This window comes from Sphaerodactylus townsendi, linkage group LG05 (assembly GCF_021028975.2).
Source record: "Sphaerodactylus townsendi isolate TG3544 linkage group LG05, MPM_Stown_v2.3, whole genome shotgun sequence".
Taxonomy (NCBI): domain Eukaryota; kingdom Metazoa; phylum Chordata; class Lepidosauria; order Squamata; family Sphaerodactylidae; genus Sphaerodactylus; species Sphaerodactylus townsendi.
In genome coordinates this window covers 6021597-6042543 of record NC_059429.1, presented here as the reverse complement: position 1 = coordinate 6042543, position 20947 = coordinate 6021597, and the positions used below count along the sequence as shown (strand labels likewise).

Below are 20947 nucleotides of genomic sequence, written 5' to 3'. Positions count from 1 at the left end.
GTGGCCTAGAGAGCTGAGAGAAACCTCAAAGGGCTCTAAGTCTGCCCCGCACCATTTGTCTTTTCTGGCAGTTCCTTGCAGCGCCCCGGCTTGTACCCTCCAAGTGACGCTGACAGACAGAAGGCTTGCCTGGGCTGATCTGTGCTGTCAGCCGAGAGCGGGTATGGAGTGGGGCTGGCCTTCCATGGTTTCCCTACCGAACGACACCTTTGAGGTGGGGAGGTGGGGGTGCTAAGAACCAGGTGTCCTTTCTTAGAGCTGCTGGTGTAATAATCATTCCCCGCGGAACCCCAGGAGTAGGGTTGAGACCCCAGAGGTCTTTGCCACAGAATTCTCACAGCTCATCCTCCCCTACGCAACCCTTCTTTGGATTCTGAAGCGTTCCAGAGAGGCTTAACACCAAGGTGGGGGAAGAAGACTTCTTGTTAGGCGGGGGCCCCGGCTTCTTCTCCCATACCTGCGGTTCCGAAGGCCAAGTAAAACCTCCCTTACTTCTTCAGGGGTCCCCAGCCAGAAACCGAAAGAGCAGCAAAGAAGCGTGTTACGCCCGGCCGTGTTACAGGCCCCGCAACCAAAGGCTTTCTCGCAAACAGGTCAGTAGCGGGCCAGGTTTTTGCGCGAGGTGTGTTCTCTCAAAGCAACTGCTGATAAACTCCAGTGCAAATAACGCCACAGGCAAGGAAAAGGTCCCTCAAAGCACTGAGTAGCATTAGAACCACCAGGTAATAAGGCAGGGGTCTTCAAACTATGGCCCTCCAGATGTTCATAGACTACAATTCCCATGAGCCCTACCACTTGGCCATGCTGGCAGGGGCTGATGGGAATTGCAGTCCATGAACATCTGGAGGGCCACAGTTTGAAGACCCCTGTAATAAGGTAGTTAGTTGCCCGGAAAGGTCTTTCCTGCGGATACCTTTACAAGTTTCACCGGAAGGGGAGCACCTGTCATGACTCCCTGACTTCAAGGGCAGCGTTTGAAAGGCCTTTGCAGGAGTTCCGACCAATCCAGTATCAGGTGTCGGTGGTTCCTCTAGGAATGCCAGCCGGCTGACCTGAGCACCTCCGCAGGTTCATATGGGTGGAGGCTTCATTCAAGGTTAGCAGGCAAGCGAGGCAAGCAGCAGCTGCGTCAACTTCTGTGAATGGAGAAAGCTTTTTCTCTAAGTCAGGGGTCTTCAAACTATGGCCCTCCAGATGTTCATGGACTACAATTCCCATCAGCCCCTACCAGCATGGCCAAGTGGTAGGGCTGGTGGGAATTGTAGTCCATGAACCTCTGGAGGGCCATAGTTTGAAGATCCCTGCCTACTGCTATGCCTCCTTGTTTGGGAAGCAGCTGTAGTGGCTGAGTGACTGAACAAAAGCTTTGCATCCAGAGTTTTTTTTAAAAGGTTGGGAAAGGAGCCTCCTCTTTGCCGCGTGCCTGGAAAACCACTCCCAAGCTTCTGTCTGCTGCAGAGGGGCGTGGCTCATTTCTGGAGCCCTCTTCCTTGGCGTGCAGAAAGTACCCCTGGCATCTCCCTTTTAAATGCCCCTCAGCTAGCCAGCGCTTGAGGTTTTGCAGAGCTCTAGCAGCCTGAGCAGGTAATTCCAGGTGGATGAACTGATTGTATAACTCCGTGGTGGTGAACCTTTGGCACTCCAGATGTTATGGACTCCAATTCCCATCAGCCCCTGCCAGCATGGCAAATTGGCCGTGCTGGCAAGGGCTGATGGGAATTGTAGTCCATAACATCTGGAGTGCCAAAGGTTTGCCACCACTGGTACAACTCAACTTCACATTGATGGATTAGCTTGATTTTTGCCTTTTCTTCTGGCCCATGGAAGGCCCCCCTAGCCAAGTCATACAAGCCGTCATACACCAGGCTTCTGAATAGCCTCTCACCCGTGGGAAGCAGAAATTGAATGCAGGCAGCCTCTGACCTTTGTGCACCTGCGTCTTTGGCTCCCAGTGACTAATCTTGGTCCTGCCAGGCTATTGAATGTGTTAACTGGTCCCAGAAGAGAGGCCAAACCACTCATCATTAGCCCTTGGGCCCCCTCCCCTTGTCCCTGTGCAGGGGGTGGGTGGATAGAGGGTGGGGCCCTATGCCAATGGTGGCGAACCTCACTCCAGATGTTATGGACTACAATTCCCATCAGCCCCTGTCAGCATGGACTACAATTCCCATCAGCCCCTGCCAGTTGTGGACTACAATTCCCATCAGCCCCTGCCAGTTATGGACTACAATTCCCATCAGCCCCTGCCAATTGGCCATGCTGGCAGGGGCTGATGGGAATTGTAGTCCATAACATCTGGAGTGCCAAAGGTTCGCCACCACGGCCCTATGCCGTCTGTTTGCGAGGCAAGGTACAGAGTAGAGAATCACTGCTCCCAAGCCTGCTTGGAGCTGAGATGATGTGAGGGGCGGTTAACAGGACAATAAGCACCCAGCCCTCTGGAAATGCTGGGTTCAGATCCGTGCGCAACCATGGACTTGTCGGGTGACTTTGGGGAAATTGTGTGTGCCTGCTGTCCCCCAACATCCTGTCAAGGAAGGCGTGTTGGTTATTGTGCGATCCCGAAGCGCTTGGTACTGTTGCAGTGTTAGCTGAGTGGAAATAACGCTCTCAGGCTTGGCTTCTCCTGTCAACCCCCCTTAGCTGTGTGTGTAGCTCTAGCAGTGAGATTCCGGCAGGGTGTGTCGGTGGCACAGTTGCTAGTGCCCAGGTGCCCGAGAGTGCAGAAGGCTTGCCAGCAGTTCCTGTTGTGGGCAAGAGCTGGCAGGGGGCCTTTGTGGGAGCGCTGCGCGGCCACGCTTCAGCCGCTGACTGGCTCTGCCGCTGCTTATTGCAGTTCCGACCAGCGGGACCAATGGCGTTAGCATCCCCTCCAATCCTGTGGCAGCCACATCTGAGCCCCTGAGTAACACGACGCCGAAATCTCCTGACTCGGAGGAAAAGGTGAGTCTCCAGCGTGATTCTGAGGCCCCTGCCGAAGCGGGGCCGTTTGGGGGTCTGTATTTCTGACGTTCCTGCAGTTTTGACGGTTCCAAGTTGGTTTGCAGTACGGCGACTCCTTTACAAGAAGCGTGGCAGAAATAAACGGCCGTCTTGTGACACCTTAAAGACTAGCTGAGTTCCATTTAGGGTTAAGCTTTGTAAAAAAGTATGCCTTCATTGCTGCCAAGAGACCCAGGAAAGGGAGGCGGAGCATCCGGAAGTCGCTGAGATCCCACTCCTCTTCTCCCCCTAGGATAGCGCCTGTCGGAAAACTGAGCCTCACCGTGCTGCCGAGGCCGAGAAGTGCAAAGCGGCCGAGCAGAACACCCCGCAGTCGTTCGTCTTTGGTCAGAACCTGAGAGACCGAGTAAAGGTACCTGACCTGCTGCTTGTGGTGAGCTGGTGGTGTTTGGCTTCCGTTTCCGTGTCCTGCAGGAAATCTTGAGCAGGGCCGCCTTGTGTTCAGTAATCCTGTCAAGTCTGTCCTTTCAGCATAAAAGTTCTGTGCCACACGACCTGAATTTTCTCCCAGCAAAATCCAGAATGTATTGTCGAAGGCTTTCACAGCCAGAATCACCGGGGCGTAGTGGGGTTTCCGGGCTGTATGGCCGTATCCCGGTAGCATTTTCTCCTGACAGTTTGCCTGCATCTGTGGCGGGCATCTTCAGAGGATCTGATGGTAGCAGAGCAAGTGGAGTATGCCCAGATTCCACTTACGTGTGCTAAAATGGGTGGATTCCACTGAACGCATTCAAATTACGCTTGCAAATTGCACCCTTAGCGCTTTTAACCAATGCAAATGGTTCTTTCTCCCACCCTGGTCATTCCACAGGTGTATATACTCCACTTGCTTTACTACCATCAGATCTTCTGAAGATGCAGCCGAAACGCCAGGAGAAAATGCCACTGGAACACGGCCATGCAGCCCACAACGCCCCCCAATCCAATTTCCTCCCTGTCTTTAACTAATTGAAATGGTAGCAATTCACCTTTTTAAGAAAGGTCTCGCGTAATCTCTTGCCCACCAGTCTTCACAGTGTTCCATCTGTTTGCTCAGGGCCACTGGCAGCTCCTTGTGGTCTGGGGTTGCCGGCAGGCTTTGCTTGAGCCCTCTCCAGCACCACCCCCCCACTTTGCCACACTGAGGGCTAGCAACATGCTGGTTGCCTTAGGAAAGCCAGTCCTTTGTCCAGCACCGCCTTTCCTTCCTCGTGTGCTACAGAATTGCAGCTCCCGCAGAAGAGGTGGCTCTTTTGCCCTCAGATTTTCTCGCCCTCGGGTGCTGTCTTTCTTCACATCTCCGAAAGAATTTCCCTGTGTTCTGGTGGAACCTTGCATTTCCATGTAATTTTTGCCCCAGTCTTTTTCACTGCGCTTGGGGTCGCCTCCCTTCTTTGTATCTTCACAAAAACCCTGCGAGGTAGGCTAGGCTGGCTGTTGGTGACTGGCACAAGATCGTGCCGTGAGTTTCACAGCTGGGCACAGCTTTGAACGGGGGTGCCTGAAATGGCGGTGGCAGAGGGAGTCTCCCTGGTCCGTCCCTGGTGCCGCCACATTCAGAAAGCCCCTTTCTGGAAAGCAGGGGCTGGGAAGGACCTGCCTCAGAGCTGTTGCCAGGTGAGGAGACCAGGTAGGCCGGTGCCTGACTCAGCAGGAAGCTGCTCTGTGTGTCCCTGAACACCATACATCTTGTAACAGTTAGGAGACGAAGGGGACGACTCTGCTGACCTGCCAAATGCCCGGCTCCCGAGATCCGAGACGCCTCCAGCCACCAACTACTTCCTGCAGTACATCAGCTCCAGGTGGGACTGAACACTTGCAAACACGTCCCTCTTTGTGGCTGCTCCTGCAGGCGCCACGATGCTGCAGCCGGGGCTGAGGCTCACGGGTCCCCAGGCCTAAAAAGAGTCTTCCTCTCTCTCCAGCACAGAAAACTCAACGCACAGCGGCGATGCCTCCGGCACCAAGTTTGTGTTTGGACAGAACATGAGCGAGCGGGTTTTGGTGAGCATTGCTTGTTCCTCCCCTTTCTGCCAGACTGCAAAAAACAACAAGTAGCCGTTTCAGTCCGTAATTAACTCTCCGCCAACAGAAGCCAAGCGATGGGCTCTCCCGGTTGCTTACTTAGAAATGTATTCTGTTGAATTGGTGGTTTTGCTTTCAGATCCCCACTGACTTTTGGTAAAGCAACAGATCGCCAAATATGATCCCCAGGGGCAGTGATGGTGAACCTTTTCGAGACCAAGTGCCCAAATTGCAACCCCAAACCCACTGATTTATCGCAAAGTGCCAACACTTTTGTAGGAGGATTAAGTTGAGTTTAAGTTAAATAAGGTCTTTTGTGAGACACCTTTCCTAGGAAGTAACTGCTGTTTTAAGTGTATTTATGATGGTTTTATGGTTTTATGTTGTACACTGCCCAGAGCCCTTCGGGGATAGGGCGGTATATAAAATAAAATAAAATAAATAAATAAATAACGACGACGACGACGACAACAACACAGCAATTTAACCTGAATACTGAGGTTTTAGTTTAGAACAAAACGGTTGGCTCCGAGGCGTGCGTTACTCGGGAGTAAGCTTGGTGGTAGTCGATGGCTATGCTATGAAGCAACCGTGCAACTCTTCCAATGGGTAAATCACAACCCTAGGAGGGTTTACTCAGAAGCAAGTCCCATTACTAGCAACTGAGCTTACTCCCAGGTAAAGGATTGCGCTTTAGTTCTTTGCATGAAAATCAGTGGGGTTTAACAGTGCTAAACAGGGTTACCTACACTGCTTCCCCAAAACTAGGTCTTAGGTTTAATGCTTATAATCAAGCCCAGCGGTCTAGGCCATCCTAGATGTGTGTGTGGGGGGGGAGGTTACTCTGTTTGCTCGTGCCCACAGAGAGGGCTCTGAGTGCCACCTCTGGCACCCGTGCCATAGGTTCGCCACCACTGCCCAGGGGGATCTTCCTGACTGTTGATTCCCTGACCGACACTCTGCTTTGATGAGTGGGGGCACATTTGTCTCTTTTGGGGGGGAGGGGCTTCCAGTTTGAGCCGGTTGATTGGTGGAGAGCTCTCTGCTAGTTTTTCACGGCCTGTGTGAAAATTTCTTAGGGCTCTTGGCAGTTGTTCTTTATTCTGGGCTATTGTTCTTTGTGCTACCACATCTGCTTTAGCAGGTTTTATTGCCTTATATGACTGGTGGCAAAACCACATTAATGTAGGCCCGTGGTGGCGCTTTGGCACTCCAGAGGTTATGGACTACAATTCCCATCAGACCCTTCCAGCATGGCCAGTTGGCCATGCTGGCAGGGGCTGATGGGAATTGTAGTCCATAACATCTGGAGTGCCAAAGGTTCGCCACCACTGATGTAGGCAGAAAATTTCATGATGGGCCGGTTGCCCCAAAGTGACTTGGCAAGAGCTACTCTATGCAGTGAACATATATCCAGCATAAAAAAATCACAATGCTCAAAAACCAATGGGAGAATATTTTCCATCTTCCAGCTCATTCCCTTGCTGACCTAAGAGTGACAGTCCTCAAACCAACAAAAAAAATTCAAGGGGAGATTATAACGTGAGATTGCTGAAGTGGAGTTCATTCACAAGTTCAGAACAATGGACCCCCTGGCCCCGCTGCGTTTTTAGGATTTGTATGTCAGATGCCACTTTTCTGCTCCCGAGCATTTCCTCCCTGTTCTAATTAAGCTGATTACAAGGCACGTCGTCTGTTTCTTGCATACTTTCACAAGCCCCTCCCACCTTCCGATTAGGATAAGAAGACTCCAATCTCCGTATCAGCAGCTGATACCTTGAACCTCTTGTGGGTGTCTGAGGTGCTGCTGGGTCCTTTGCCAAAGGGGCTCTTTTTAGTTCCTCCTCCAATGCAGCCATTGGGATTAGAACCACGACCCCCAGACCCGGTGATGCAAACACCGGTTGTTGCGCACACCGTTGCATGTAAGGATGTCTGATCGCTCACCAGTGGTGTGGACTGTGCTCGCTGGGGAGACAAAGGATAGAGTGGGGGGTGGAGGGGAGCACAAAAACGCTGAGGAGTGCTTGAAGCACCTTTCCTGGCTGAGCTTCAGGCGAGCCCCTTTGCCTCCTGGCTGAGGATACCAAATGAGCTCTGGTCCAGAACAACTCCTTTGTTTGTCCTTTGAAGTTGGCCATTCCTCATCTTGGATGCTACAGACAAGCTCAGATGTGTTTAAATTCATGTTTACGGAAATTAATTCACATTCTACATGCCATTTCCCCTTATTGCTCCAAGCAATCAAAACAAAGCAGTTTAAAAACTAACCGGAAACCTTGACAGATTAAAACACTAACAACTTAAATGCCATTGAAACCAAGTTGAGAAAACGCCGCTTACACCAATCTCAGCTCTCTGCCATAGCTCTTTCTTGCAGGTCTTGCAAGTTGCCTCGGGGTGGGGGGGGCGGGGGGCAGTACCCAGCCTGGAGCAAGGCCCCGCCCAGGCTCAGAGCTTCAGGCCTTGATGTTTCCAGCAGTGGCGTAGGAGGTGAAGAGCTCGTGTATCTAATCTGGAGGAACCGGGTTTGATTCCCCGCTCTGCCGCCTGAGCTGCGGAGGCTTATCTGGGGAATTCAGATTAGCCTGTACACTCTCACACACGCCAGCTGTGTGACCTTGGGCTAGTCACAGCTTCTCGGAGCTCTCTCAGCCCCACCCACCTCACAGGGTGATTGTTGTGAGGGTGGAAGGGCAAGGAGATTGTCAGCCCCTTTGAGTCTCCTGCAGGAGAGAAAGGGGGGATATAAATCCAAACTCTTCTTCTTCTTCCCTCCCTCTGCAGAGTCCGCCCAAACTGAGCGAGCCGGGCACAGACAGTAACAAGGAAAACACTGCTGGGGATTCTGGCTCTGAGTCCTCTTCACAGGAAGCCACGCCGGAAAAAGGTAAATGCTAGAACATCCTCTCGGGCTCTGGGGCCTTCTGCTTGCCTCAAAAAACCCAGTCCCGTTTGGCTCCCCGTTTTGTGACAGCGGCTGCTTTCCCAGCAACGCTGGAAGGTTGCCCGAGAAAACCTTTTGGGAACAGCCGGGAGGCTGCCTTTGCCTACTTGCTTGCAGGAGATGCTAAGCTGTGGTGTGGTGAGCCCGGCTGATGGCCCCCAGAATCTGGGCTGGCCCCGGGACAGAAAGGACAGGCTCTTGACAGCGAAGTCCCTTCCCCACGGAGCTTCTGGAACTCAGGCAACAATAACGCAGGGGCGGGTGTGAGGAGGAAGAGAAGGATCCCTCCAGTCCAGAATGAATGCTGGGTCACGCTGGTATCCTGGGAGGAGACTCTGTGCTGGGAATCCAGAGGGGTGGAGCGGGTCTTGCCAGAGAACGAGGCTGGTTCATGGCTGTTGCCTGCCTGGTTCCTTGTGCTCCAGAGGTTCTGCCTTCCGACACTGCTTGTTCTTATGCCAATTACTGGTCCAAGCCCATTGCTGTAGTCAGAGAAACCCCCAGAATCCTTTGCGGCTGGCTTCCCTTTGCTCTTGACAGATGGGGTGGCTGATCGTCTCTCTCTTGCCGCATTTCTTTTATCAGTACTGCTTGCCACAGGTTTAGTCCAAGGCCAGAGATTTAGGAAGCAAAGCTTGAAGAGGGAGGGGCTCAGTGTGTAAAAATGTTGTCAAGGGCTTTGTAGCATTCAGGGGCCCCCTCCCCCCAAAAAATAATCTTACAAAATTTTGTTCAGCCAATAACATTTCAGAATCTCTGGCTGAGTCTGCCGCGGCATATACGAAAGCGACCGCCAGGAAGTGTCTGCTTGAGAAGGTGGAAGTGATCACCGGAGAGGAAGCCGAGAGCAACGTCCTGCAGGTAAGACTGGGAGAGGTGGAAGCTCATCCCTGGTTGCCCCACAGTCAGTGGGTGGGTACCAGGTGCCCTTGGGACTGATTGAGGGGGTCCTGAGCATCTCAAGGGACAGGCGCTTCATTAGGGCTCGGTTCACGTTTATAGGTTTTCAGACTCTGTTAAACAGAGCACTAGCAGCAGTGGCGTAGGAGGTTAAGAGCTCATGTATCTAATCTGGAGGAACCGGGTTTGATTCCCCGCTCTGCCGCCTGAGCTGTGGAGGCTTATCTGGGGAATTCAGATTAGCCTGTGCGCTCCCACACACGCCAGCTGGGTGACCTTGGGCTAGTCACAGCTTCTCGGAGCTCTCTCAGCCCCACCCACCTCACAGGGTGTTTGTTGTGAGCATTTATTGGCAGGCAATGAAGCCCCCAGCTTGTCAAAGCCAGTTCTGACGAACCCAGCTTTTGCTCTTCCCTTTATTCAGAACTAAATCCTGGGCTGTCCGGCACATTCTGCTGTATGATCTTCTTGTGCCCTCTTTTCCATGAAGATCCTTAGCACGGCAGCTCCTTTTTCTGTTGCAGATCCAGTGCAAGTTATTTGTCTTTGACAAAACCTCCCAGTCCTGGGTGGAAAGGGGCCGGGGGCTCCTGAGGCTGAACGACATGGCGTCCACTGACGACGGGACACTGCAGTCACGCCTGGGTAAGGCAGCGGCGGAGAGTCTGTGGGCAGGCCAAAGCTGGCCCAGCAGGGTCCAGGGGGCCTCTTTCTGCCTGGGGGTCTCCTGCAAGGGCCATCCAGTTATTGCAGCTGAGCAGCCTAGAGAGGAATTTCCACCTGGTGCAGAGCAGGGAAGGCCAGCTAGGACAGTGATGGCGAACCTACTGCACGGGTGCCAGAGGTGGCACTCGGAGCCCTCTCTGTGGGCCCACGCACACAGAGTTCGTCATGTGGGGGACGGAAAATCATCCCCCCCACACACACATCTAGGCTGGCCTGGGCCACTGAGCACGAAGTTTGCGCACCGCGGTGAGCAGGGAGGACTTGGCTGGCGGGCCTGGTGCCTGTGCTATGGGTGGCTGCTGCCTGGGGGAGGGGGGGGGCCAGGAGTGAGGGCAGAGCTGCTGGGAGAGGCACAGAGTGAGTGGCGCTGTGGGTCTCGGCGCGGAGGGCTGGCCAGGGGCTGCGGCCTCTGCTCGGTGCAGTGGGCGGAGGGGAAGAGTGGAAGCCAATCGGGTTTTTCTAAACCAAAACCCTCAGCTTTCAGGTTGAAATGGCCAGGTTGGCACTTTGGCGAGCAAGTAAAGGGGTTTGGGTTGCATGTTTGGGCACCGGGTCTCTGGGGTAAAAGGTTTGCCATCACTGAGCTTAGGAAGTCCACCACAAGCCTCTTTTAGCTTGGCCAGCAGGGGTGTGTCCAACTGCAGCCTTGTCAGTGGGCAAGGGAAATCCCATCACGGGGGTCTGGGCTGAGTCAAACTGGAGAGCGATGTGGTTGGAGGCAAAACGTTCCACTCTGGGGGTAAAACCCAAAATTCACGGTGCGGGGGAAGGCCTGAGAAATCAGCTTGCAAAATGCGAAGAGCAGAGAGGTGGGCCTCATGATCTGGGACAGTGGTGGCGAACCTATGGCATGGGTGCCAGAGGTGGCACTCAGAGCCTTCTCTGGGCAAATAACGCAAAACAGAGTTGCCCCTGGATAGGATCTCAAACTGGCTAGTGAATGTATGGGATTCTTCCCCTTGCATTGGTGGGGAGAAAGTTAGTTTTTTTTTTTAAAGGGCTGCTTTGCATCAGAGGTTTTGTGATCTCTGCATGCTGGGGGGCATGCAATCCGTAAGGGAACTCGGGGTGCTGAAGTCCCAGGCATTGCTTGGCCAGGTCACATGGGGGGTGTTGCTGATCCACCCCCCACCCCCAACTGTGCCCCTATCCAAACAACAGGTGGAGTTAGGGCAGTAGTGGCGAACCTATGGCACGGGTGCTAGAGGTGGCACCCCAGAGTTCTCTGTGGGCATGCGCAAACAGAGTCCCCCTCAGCATCACATAATTCCAGCTCTGGCCTGGGCCGCTGGGCTCGAGCATTAGCATTTTCAAACCTAAGACCTAGTTTTGGGGAAGCAGTGGTGGGGTAACCCTGTTAAGCACTGTTACAAACCCACCGATTTTCATGCTGAAGAACTAAAGCGCCATCCTTTGCCTGGGAGTTGGCTTTGGTTGGGTTGGCAATGGGGCTTGCTTCTGAGTAAACCTCCCTCCTAGGGTCGTGGAGTTGCATGGTTGCTTCAAAGCAAAGCCACTGACTATCGGGTAGGAGGGAGCACCTCATATTCTCCAGGAGTTAGGGATAATTTCCCGCTTCAGCATGGCCAGCATTAGCTGGGCCATGCTGGCAGGGGCTGATGGGAATTCGGTTGGTAGTCCATGCCAAATGATCTGAGTTGCCAAAGGTTCACCACCACGGGACTACCACCAAGCTTACTCCCAAGTAACGCACGCCTCAGAGCCAACCATTTTTTTCTAAACTAAAACCTCAATATTCATGTTGGCACTTTACGATAAATAAGTGGGTTTTGGGTTGCAGTTTGGGCACTCGGTCTCGAAAAGGTTCGCCATCACTGATCTGGGACCTTCCTGGGCTGCCCCCTGGCCACTTCTCAGGCATTGCAGAAGGCCTGCCAGGGCTTTTCCTAGCTGAAGCTGCCCCGTTCTCCTCCCCGTGCAGTCATGAGAACGCAAGGCAGCCTGCGGTTAATCCTGAACACCAAGCTTTGGGCGCAGATGCAAATTGACAAAGCCAGCGAGAAGAGCATCCGGATCACGGCCATGGACACGGAGGACCAGGGCGTCAAAGTGTTCCTCATCTCGGTAAGAGGGCCACACCAGCAGCTTCTCGTCCTCCAGCCTCTCCTGGCTGGCCCCGCGTGTCGTTTTCTTCTTCCCTCGAGACAGGTTTTTGTCTTTTAGGTTTTCCTGCAGGTTTTTAAAGAAAACGTGGCTTTGTGGCTGGCGTTGGGCAACATCTCTCGTTCGGTCACAGCACGGTCTCCCAGCACAGAGAGCCTTCCTTCGACGCTGGCGGCTCTCTGTCTCCAGGGAATTCTTCTCCCCACTGGAGAGCTGGGGAATCCATTGCAGTGACCACAGGGGTGGGACAGGGCTGGTCTTTTGTTGACTTCTCTGGGCTGGGCCAGCAGTCCTTGGTCTCTTGAGATCAGCAGCGGCGTAGGAGGATAAGAGCTCGTGTATCTAATCTGGAGGAACCGGGTTTGATTCCCCGCTCTGCCGCCTGAGCTGTGGAGGCTTATCTGGGGAATTCAGATTAGCCTGTACACTCCCACACACGCCAGCTGGGTGACCTTGGGCTAGTCACAGTTTCTCGGAGCTCTCTCAGCCCCACCCACCTCACAGGGTGTTTGTTGTGAGGGGGGAAGGGCAAGGAGATTGTAAGCCCCTTTGAGTCTCCTGCAGGAGAGAAAGGGGGGATATACATCCAAACTCCTCCTCTTCCTCTTCTTCTTCCTCTTCTTCTTCTTCCTCTTCCTCCTCTTCTCCTTCTTCTCCTTTTTCTCCTTCTCCTCCTCCTCCTCCTCCTCCTCCTCCTCCTCCTTCTCCTCCTCCTTCTTCTTCTTCTTGATGAGGGCCAGCCAGAAGCCAAGCAGAGCACACAGAACAGTCCCTCCTCCATCCATGGCTGCAGGAGACAGGCCTCCAGATGGGGTGGGGCCTTTCATCCAACTGCAGGTGGCAGCGCAGGAAAAAAAACTGCAGGAGAGCCACCCCTTCCCCAGTCCGGATTTATGTGGGGAGCTGACAAGGCAGGAGCTGACCGGGGTGTGTGTGTTCAGGATGGGCTCTCCGTGGTCATGGAGGTCCTGCTTCTAGTCTTCCCAGTTTTCCATGAGTTCGTGCTGACCCCCCTCCCTCGCAGAGGCCTCCCGGGGCCCCGCTGGCTTCCCTGCCGCATCACCTGGGCCTCTGATCTCAATTGGGTTCTTGCTTTTGGAACCCACAGGCAAGTTCTAAAGACACGGGACATTCTCTACTGTCTCCTTGCAACACCGTGATCCTGGCTCCTAAGTGAGTCATGTGGAACATGGTTGGGAGGCCAAAAATTCCTACCTAGAGCTTGTGAGGTGAATCCTAGCCAAATCTGAGGTTGACAGCCATGACCGGACGACTCCACGGCATATCCCGCCCCTTTCCCAGGATCGCTTCGAAGTGGTGAGTAGTCCTTCTGGGAGTCTTGTCCAGGACAGGGAAGCTCCTGGAAAGGAAAATATGAAGCCACAGGGGTGGGGTGATTTTGTTCTAGCCCACACTGCAAGAAACATGGAAACTTGCCCCGGGGGGGAGGGATGGACTAGTCAGGGGTCTGCAACCTGCGGTTCTCCAGATGTCCATAAACTACAATTCCCATCAGCCCCTGCCAGCATGGCCAATTGGCCATGAACAGGCTGGGGCTGATGGGATTTGTAGTCCATGAACAGGCTGGGGCTGATGGGATTTGTAGTCCATGAACAGGCTGGGGCTGATGGGATTTGTAGTCCATGAACATTTGGAGAGCCTCAGGTTGCAGACCCCTGGACTAGGTGCAGTCTTTTCCTAGTGAACTTGAACTTGATTTTTTTCTTCGCTTTGTCAATGGAAAAGGATGAGGATTTGTCACTGAGGATGCTGCTTGTGAGCAACCAGATGTTCTCAGACCAATGAAAGGCCCCCACCCCCGAGGTGCTGCCACCTCACTTCCTCATCCTCCCCATTTGGGGAAGGCAACAGGAGCAGCCTCCTTTCCCTTCCAATCTCTCCCTTTTTGGGGAGAGCAAACCAGCATCACTGGGGGTAGGGGGAGAGAAGTCCAGCTCGCTTGCTTGTTCGTTCGTTCGTTCCCAGTCTGCTTCTGCTCATTATATTTTACAAACAACACAAGCCTTTACTAAGTATATAAATAGAAGGCAATTTTAAAACAAACACAAGGTTAAGAAATACCGCTTAAATTACTAATTTCCAAAGTATAAAATTCTGGCAAATAGTTTCAATAAAAAAGAGCACACTTATTTCGTTCAGGAGATTGGCATTCTTATAACACTTTAGCCAATTTGAGAACATTTTCTGCAAGAAAATGGAATTCATGTATTTCATGCGTATCTTGTGCATTTAGGGCCTAGAAGTTCTGAAGAAATGTCAAGTAGTTTCAACCTGAGTCATAGGCCTATACATGAACAAACACCTTTAGGAACGCTCCATATTCTTGCACCTTCCCTCCAGCTAGAGCCACGGTGCAGCAAAGATTACATCTTTGGTAGTAGCCAAGTGCTCTCCTCTGGGTGGGATTAATCAGCAGACGCAAGATGAGCAAAAGTTGTATAATTCCCAATAACTTGCAGGGGATTAATAATGTAGTCGGAGAACAGATTGTCTTGGCAGCACGAGTCAAATTATGAAAATCAAGATCCATCATTCATTATATTTATATTCTGCCCTTCCGACCAAAGTCGGGCTCAGGGCAGCGCACAAACATTTAAAACAATTCCAATAATACATAAAATATAATTATTGTTAAAACTCAGGATGTTATAAAAATGTAGGCCTATTAAAAACCCGCCCTGCCCAGATCACACATAAACCCTCACATATTATTCACAATTGGGCGACATCAAAGAGAGGGCAATTTGAAAAATAGTGTATGTAGGGAGTCTCGTAGATCATAGGGCTATGCACACAGCTGCTATCCAACAAAGTGCTGTGTGGAATGACCCTGCCCTACAGGGCCCTGGGTGGAAACTGTTTAAGACCCTGTCGGGCCCTAGTGTCAGCTGATAGTTTCACCAGGCTGGAGCCAGGGCCGAAAAAGCCCTGACTCTGGTTGAGGCTAATCGCATCTCCCTGGAGCCAGGCACTGACAGAGGGCGAAAATGTATGTGCTGGTTTTATTTCATCACTTCTGCATCAATTTTCAGATCACACAGAACAATTTTATATTTCCCTGCTGCTTACAGAAAGCAAACCTGATGTAGCATACAGTGTTGCCAGGTTTTGTGTAGCAGCCCTTGAAGTACGTTGCAGGATGGTCTGTGCTATAAAACAGGCTTAATGAATACTAAGGTGGTCTTGTTAGGGTGTACTGTGTGATCTAATAGTTATAGTCTTTTATCTGCCAATTTTATTGTTTCCTTTTAATATTTATGCCCTTTATATTCCCATACCTTTTTATATTCCCATACCTTCCCAATTTTCTTTGGCCAGTAGATTCTTTTAGACATATATTTATAGCTTTAATATATGTTATCCTTTTATCTACCTTATGCTGATGAGTGCTGGCCTATTACTGTAATAAAGTGTGATTGATTCAATGAGATTTGTAAAATGTTGCGTGGGCTAATGTTTTTGTCCCTCTCCCATAAAACCAGAATTCAGTGAACAGAATAGAGCAGATAAGAGTGTCTCTTCACTACTTAGTAAATGAATTGTGGAATTCACTGAAAGGTCCCTCAATGGCTACCAGTCATGATAATGAACAGGAATCTCCACACCTAAGGGCAGTATATCTCAATTTCCCATGTTTGGGGTTAACAGCAGGGGAAGACCCAGGCTTCTTGGCCCCATTTAGCCCTCCAGGGCAGCTGGGCAGCAGCTCTGAGGAAGAGGGCGTTGGACTGAGTGGTCCCCTCTGACCTGACCTTGCCGGGTGCCCCTTAATTTATGATCTTTTCTGCACTACTTGATCAGACATTTTGTTTAAAGTTTTTGTTAATTTTGGAACTTGCAGTATGTAGAAGAATGGAAGTATTTTAACTGAGAAAACAACCAGGACAACTAGGACAAAGAGGCTTAGAGACAGCTTCTACTCTAGAGCTGTGGCTATGCTAAACTCCGCGGCTTCGTGTTGATGTGTTCGGGGCTGTGTAGGGAAAGGGAAAGTGAGGATGGGGTATGAGTCTGAAATTGTGTGCATCGAGGAATGCGGCTGTAAATTTCGTTCTGCGTGCACAATGACAATAAAATGGAGCAGCAGTGGCATAGGAGGTTAAGAGCTCGTGTATCTAATCTGGAGGAACCGGGTTTGATTCCCAGCCTGAGCTGTGGAGGCTTATCTGGGGAATTCAGATTAGCCTGTACACTCCCACACGCGCCAGCTGGGTGACCTTGGGCTAGTCACAGTTCTTCGGAGCTCTCTCAGCCCCACCTACCTCACAGGGTGTTTGTTGTGAGGGGGGAAGGGCAAGGAGATTGTCAGCCCCTTTGAGTCTCCTACAGGAGAGAAAGGGGGGATAGAAATCCAAACTCTTCTTATTATGCTTATGCTTAAAAAAAACAGCAGATAAATGTTTTCAGCAAGGCTGTGAACAGCTTCTGTGGTCTGACGTGGGCCAGGTCCCACTGCTGGTGTGTGGGTATGTGGGACGGGGATGGGCACTGTGTCCAACAGAATGCCCTTTTCAGAGCCAAGAGGAGATGACAGGGTTCCTTGTGTCCACCGCAGGTCCCCCCAAGGATGGTGACGGACAAACGGGCGGCAGCACATAGCGGCCATGAGGCCCCCCGCCTGGCCAGATCTGCAGCAGTCAAGACCGTCTGGTGGAATGTCCTGCTCCAGGCCAGCAATCGAGGCACCGAGACGTATAAACTGCATCCCTGTTCTGATTTTTTTTGTGTTGGATTTCTTTTGGGAGCTGGATCAGTTGATTCCATATTAAAAAAAAAGAAAAAAACGCACCCAGCAGCAGCAGACTTTGGACACAATTCGCTGGATGTGGTCTGGGGACACCAATGCTCATCATATTGATGAGCGGGAAGAAACTCCCGTTTCCCCATCCCTGCACTTGCTATTAATTGTTAAGGCGTCGTGTGACTCACCACAGGCCAATTGCGAGCTCTCCTGGTCCTCCTCACCACCGTGGAACTCTCCAGGGCAGCCTCCTCCTTGCCGCCGTCTCTCCCAGCCCTCCCCCACCCAAACTCCCCCCCCCTCCCCCCCGCTCTCCTTTGGATTGCAAACCACAAGACACTTCGTTGCCCGCGTCTCTTTTCGATTCCCAACTTCGAGGAACTTGGTGGCTGCCTGGGAGGGCTGCTTGCCTGACCGGCTGGCCGGGTTCTGTGTTTTGATCTCCCCCCCCCTCCCCCCCACACACACAGATTAAAAACAAGAGCTGGACAACTGTTTCCCGAGCTTGGAAGAGACTTTTCAACTGGTCGGGGGGGGCGTGCTAAGCCCCCCTTCCTTTCTCTTGTTATTATTTGGGACTTCTATTGTGACAATAACTTTTTTTATTTTAGTTTTGTATAAGATAACTCTAGTGTGATGAGCAAGTGAGTGCCCTTCTGTTTTGTACTATCCTTTTTCTGTTACTATTTAAGAGAGAGAGGCAAGCCACTTTAGCGGTGTGTGCCTACGCATGCACATACAAAACAGGTGTTAACCTACTAGACCGCGTGTTGTCCCTGCCTAGGATCCTCCCAGTTTTGCTCCGGAGCCGAATGGCTGAGTTGGATGCCGCTGTCTTGTCTTTTCAGATGGGGCTTGCTGCTGAAACGTGCCGCTCTCCCCTTCTCTTACTACAAGCCTGGGCCTTTTGTCAGCAAAGGGCTTCAGTTTGTGCCTAAATTGGAGCCACCGTGGAACTCTCCAGGGCAGCCCCTCCCTGCCTCCGTCTCTCCCAGCCCTCCCCCACCCAAGCCCCCCCCCCTCCCCAGACAAGCCGGCAGGAGGCCCTCCAGAGCCTCATATTCTGCTCTCCTCCTCCTCCTCCTCCTCACAAGTTGTTGGCTTCTGACGAATCATGACGGGCTTTGTCTTGGTTACCCAAGGCAGCATCTTCCAGGTCAAAGCCCATTGGCTGGATGCCCAAAGGTCTGCCCGTGCAGCAGGAGTTCCCCAGGGCTCTAGGTGGGAGGGCAGCCCACTGTAGTCAGGGGCAGAGAAGCCGTCACAGGGGCACACACCGCCCTCTTCTGCTGGGTCCTGGCCACCTGCCTTTGCCAATGTCTTGTCCCGTCCCAAACCGAGGCAGTGACGCATGCTGTCCCCTCTTGCTCAGAAACGGCCTGGAAGCAGTTCCGCGTGGGCCCTTTTTTCCCCGCCATTGTTTAAGTAGGTTTGTTAGGGATCTCCCCTCCTCCTCCTCCTCCCTTCCCCCCCCCCCGAAAGGCATGATGGCTTCCCTGTGCCGCTCCTCCTCAAGGTGATGTCTGACTTGGGCAGGCCTCGTTTCCCTTTTCAAGAGGCCGCCAAGTAGCGAACAAACCCTCCTGGCCGGGCACAGAGAGCCGAGTGGCAGGTCTGGCGGTCTCTTCTCCAACCCCTTTCTGGTTTTTCGTTTGTTTCTTTTTCTCACGTAGAGGGAAACCGGCTGGCTGCAAAAACTGGGCAGGGAGCGGCTCGCAAGTGGTGAATCGAAGCAAGGGAGGGCGTTCTGGTGTATAGTATTTAAATGGGAGAGGGGAGAAGCAAGCCCCTACATCAGTTTACTCTGGCATAGCAGGGAGGTGTGGGGGGGATGGGGGAGGGGTCTGCTTTCTCAGAACACCTGGGATTGTTCATGGGGCTATTTTTAGTACGTTTCCACATGTGTGAAAGAGTTGGCGGGCGTGTGACCGTGCGGGAGTCAGCGAACGGCCGCTGCAGGAGTTGAGGGGGGGGGGAGCCCGCTCGTTCCCCCAGAACTTTAAATGTTTTGATGTTGAACCGATTCCCACAGACTTCGTTCTCACGAACCTGGCAGCTATTTTGGACGTGGCAGTTTGGATCCATCGGGTTGGCCTCGGGCAAAGCAAAGGAGATGCTGCGTTGATTCGGGAGCAGCCACAGACCCTCTTCTGGGCACCTCGGCGAGTCAGAAAACTCTTCTGGGGGCTTGGGGGGTGGTGGTGGTGTGTGGAGTGGGCCAGAAGCTATTACCTTTCTTTTCCGCTTCAAGGCATAGCCAACTAGTGACAAGTAAAAACCAAACGACGCCGTGTGTTTTTGGAAGATTTCTGTATGACAGTCATATCAGATGTATTTGGGAATTACATTAAAACTTGTAACAAAGCATTACTACCATTTCTTCACGGGTGGGTGGGTGTGTGTGTGTGAGAGAGAGAGAGAACAAGAGAGAGAACTCTGCTGGCTTTTATTTGGGGCCTGTCGTGTAGGTGTTTTTTCCTCACAGCACATGGAATTCTCAGCTTCAGGATGTACAGCTGACCACTGATAGCTCCAGAAGGGGGACAGGGAAACACGGGGACATCTCTCTGGGAGCCGGATGGAGGCCCTCTAAATAGAGCCTCCTAGAACCAAATGGAATGATGTAAGTCTGCTTATTTATTTATTTATTCATTCATTCATTCAACGTACCGGTAACTTACTTCCCATTCGTACACACTAGAAATCTCATTTAAGGAGAAAAACTCTCGGCTTCTGCACAATTGCAACATACAGTTTATTTTCACAATTAACTCTAATTTGATGGTACCTTGATGGAAAGAGTGGATTCCTATGCAGGGCTCGAATATTGAGCTCCCCCCCCCCTCCAGCTTTTTGGGAGGAGAGCAGCGTACAATCTGCCTGTGGGGCAGAGCGTTAATTAATTGCCTAACTTTAGCAACATCGCAAGCTGCCGCTGTGTTGTTGAGAATGAACGGAACTGCACAGCGTCCGTTGGCCTGATTCTTGGGCACTTGGGAACCACCGATTCCCTCTGCTAGACTTATTAATATTTTGATCTTGCCCCATCCCTGCCAGCCAAGCCCAATTTGTGCAGCTTAACTTTTCATAAGTAGGGGAAGCACAACTAGTTCAAACGAGAGCATCATGAAACTCCGCAACCAGGCAGCCCGGCTGAATTTGTTCCCACTCAACAAATAAGTAGACCTTATTGAAATTCAGCTGACACAGATTTGCAATTTTCCTCAAAACAAGTCTATCCCACTTATCCCCCCCCCCCCCGCTGTGACTGTGCCTTTGCTGTGTCTCTATAGCAGTGGTGGCGAACCTATGGCACGGGTGCCAGAGGTGGCACTCAGAGCCCTCTCTGTGGGAACGTGCAAACAAAATAAACCCCTCTCCCACATTTAGGCTGGCCTGGGCTGCTGGGCTCGATGATTAGAATTAAACCTAAACCTAGTTTTGGGGAAGCAGCGTAGGTAACCCTGATAAACGCTGTTAAACCCCACTGATTTTCATGCAAAGGGCTTAAGCGCGATCCTCTACCTGGGAGTCAGCTCGGTTGCAGGCAATGGGGCTTGCTTCTGAGTAAACCCTCCTAGGGTCGTGATTCACCCGTTGGAAGAGTTGCACGGTTCCTTCAAAGCAGAGCCACCGACTACCACCAAGCTTACTCCCGAGTAACGCGCGCCTTGGAGCCAACCCTTTTTTCCAAACTAAAACCTCAGTATTCAGGTTAAATTGCCACGTTGGCACTTTGCAATAAATAAGTGGGTTTTGGGTTGCAATTTGGGCACTCGGTCTCGAAAAGGTTCGCCATCACTGCTCTATAGCATAGGTGTCAAACTCGTGGCCCTCCAGATGTTATGGACTACAGTTCCCATCATCCCTTGCCAGCATTATGCTGGCAGGGGATAATGGGAACTGTAGTCCATAACATCTAGAGGGCCGCGTGCTTGACACCTGTGCTCTATAGTTTGGAACAAGTGAGCATAGGTACAGCTTTTGGGGAAGTACAAGCAATCAGTATTTAGCAGACCAATCAGAGTCCTCGTTACTCAGGAATAAGTTCTACTAAATGCAGTTTTTGCAGCTCCTAAGTTGGCATTCCATCGTATGGCTGCCTCTACTCATCAGAGACGAACCTGGTCATAAAGAATGTTGTCCGTTTCTGAATACTCTCCCACCACAGAACATTAGCCCAACAGGAGGTAAGGTGCTACCCTAGTCCACAATTATCCCCTGCTGGGCTAATTTTCTGCCTACGGAAAGACCCAAGAGCAGGGGTGGGCAATTATTTTTTCCATGGGGCCGCATAAGAAACAGAAAATATTGTGGAGGGCAGGGGGGCGAGGCGCTTTGGAAAGCCCCGCAGAAGCCGGCAGCCAAGGCAACCGGCTTCTGCGGGGCTTTCAAAGACGCCTCGCTCCCCAGCACGGCTGGGGGGCCAGTCAGGGTCATCCAGCGGGCCAGATGTGGCCCGCGGGCCGTATAATGCCCAG

General features: G+C 52.0%; 1 protein-coding gene and 1 long non-coding RNA gene across 2 annotated transcripts in view; both read left to right on the top strand.

Moving 5' to 3' along the window:
- The window catches only part of RANBP3 (RAN binding protein 3), a 31167-nt gene extending 18230 nt beyond the window's left edge, over positions 1 to 12937 (top strand). The window contains exons 6-15 of the mRNA XM_048497384.1: positions 501 to 593; positions 2837 to 2943; positions 3236 to 3376; positions 4681 to 4784; positions 4908 to 4986; positions 7795 to 7897; positions 8691 to 8815; positions 9379 to 9499; positions 11523 to 11665; positions 12813 to 12937. Of these exons, the coding sequence (XP_048353341.1) occupies positions 501 to 593; positions 2837 to 2943; positions 3236 to 3376; positions 4681 to 4784; positions 4908 to 4986; positions 7795 to 7897; positions 8691 to 8815; positions 9379 to 9499; positions 11523 to 11665; positions 12813 to 12881 (1085 nt within the window). The 3' untranslated portion in view covers positions 12882 to 12937. The remainder of the gene's footprint in view (positions 1 to 500; positions 594 to 2836; positions 2944 to 3235; positions 3377 to 4680; positions 4785 to 4907; positions 4987 to 7794; positions 7898 to 8690; positions 8816 to 9378; positions 9500 to 11522; positions 11666 to 12812) is intronic.
- Positions 12938 to 12952: 15 nt separating this feature from the next.
- On the top strand, positions 12953 to 18831 carry LOC125433064. Its single transcript, XR_007244590.1, has 2 exons — positions 12953 to 13021; positions 16281 to 18831. It is a non-coding gene; the product is annotated as an uncharacterized LOC125433064 (long non-coding RNA).
- The last annotated feature ends 2116 nt before the right edge of the window (positions 18832 to 20947 follow it).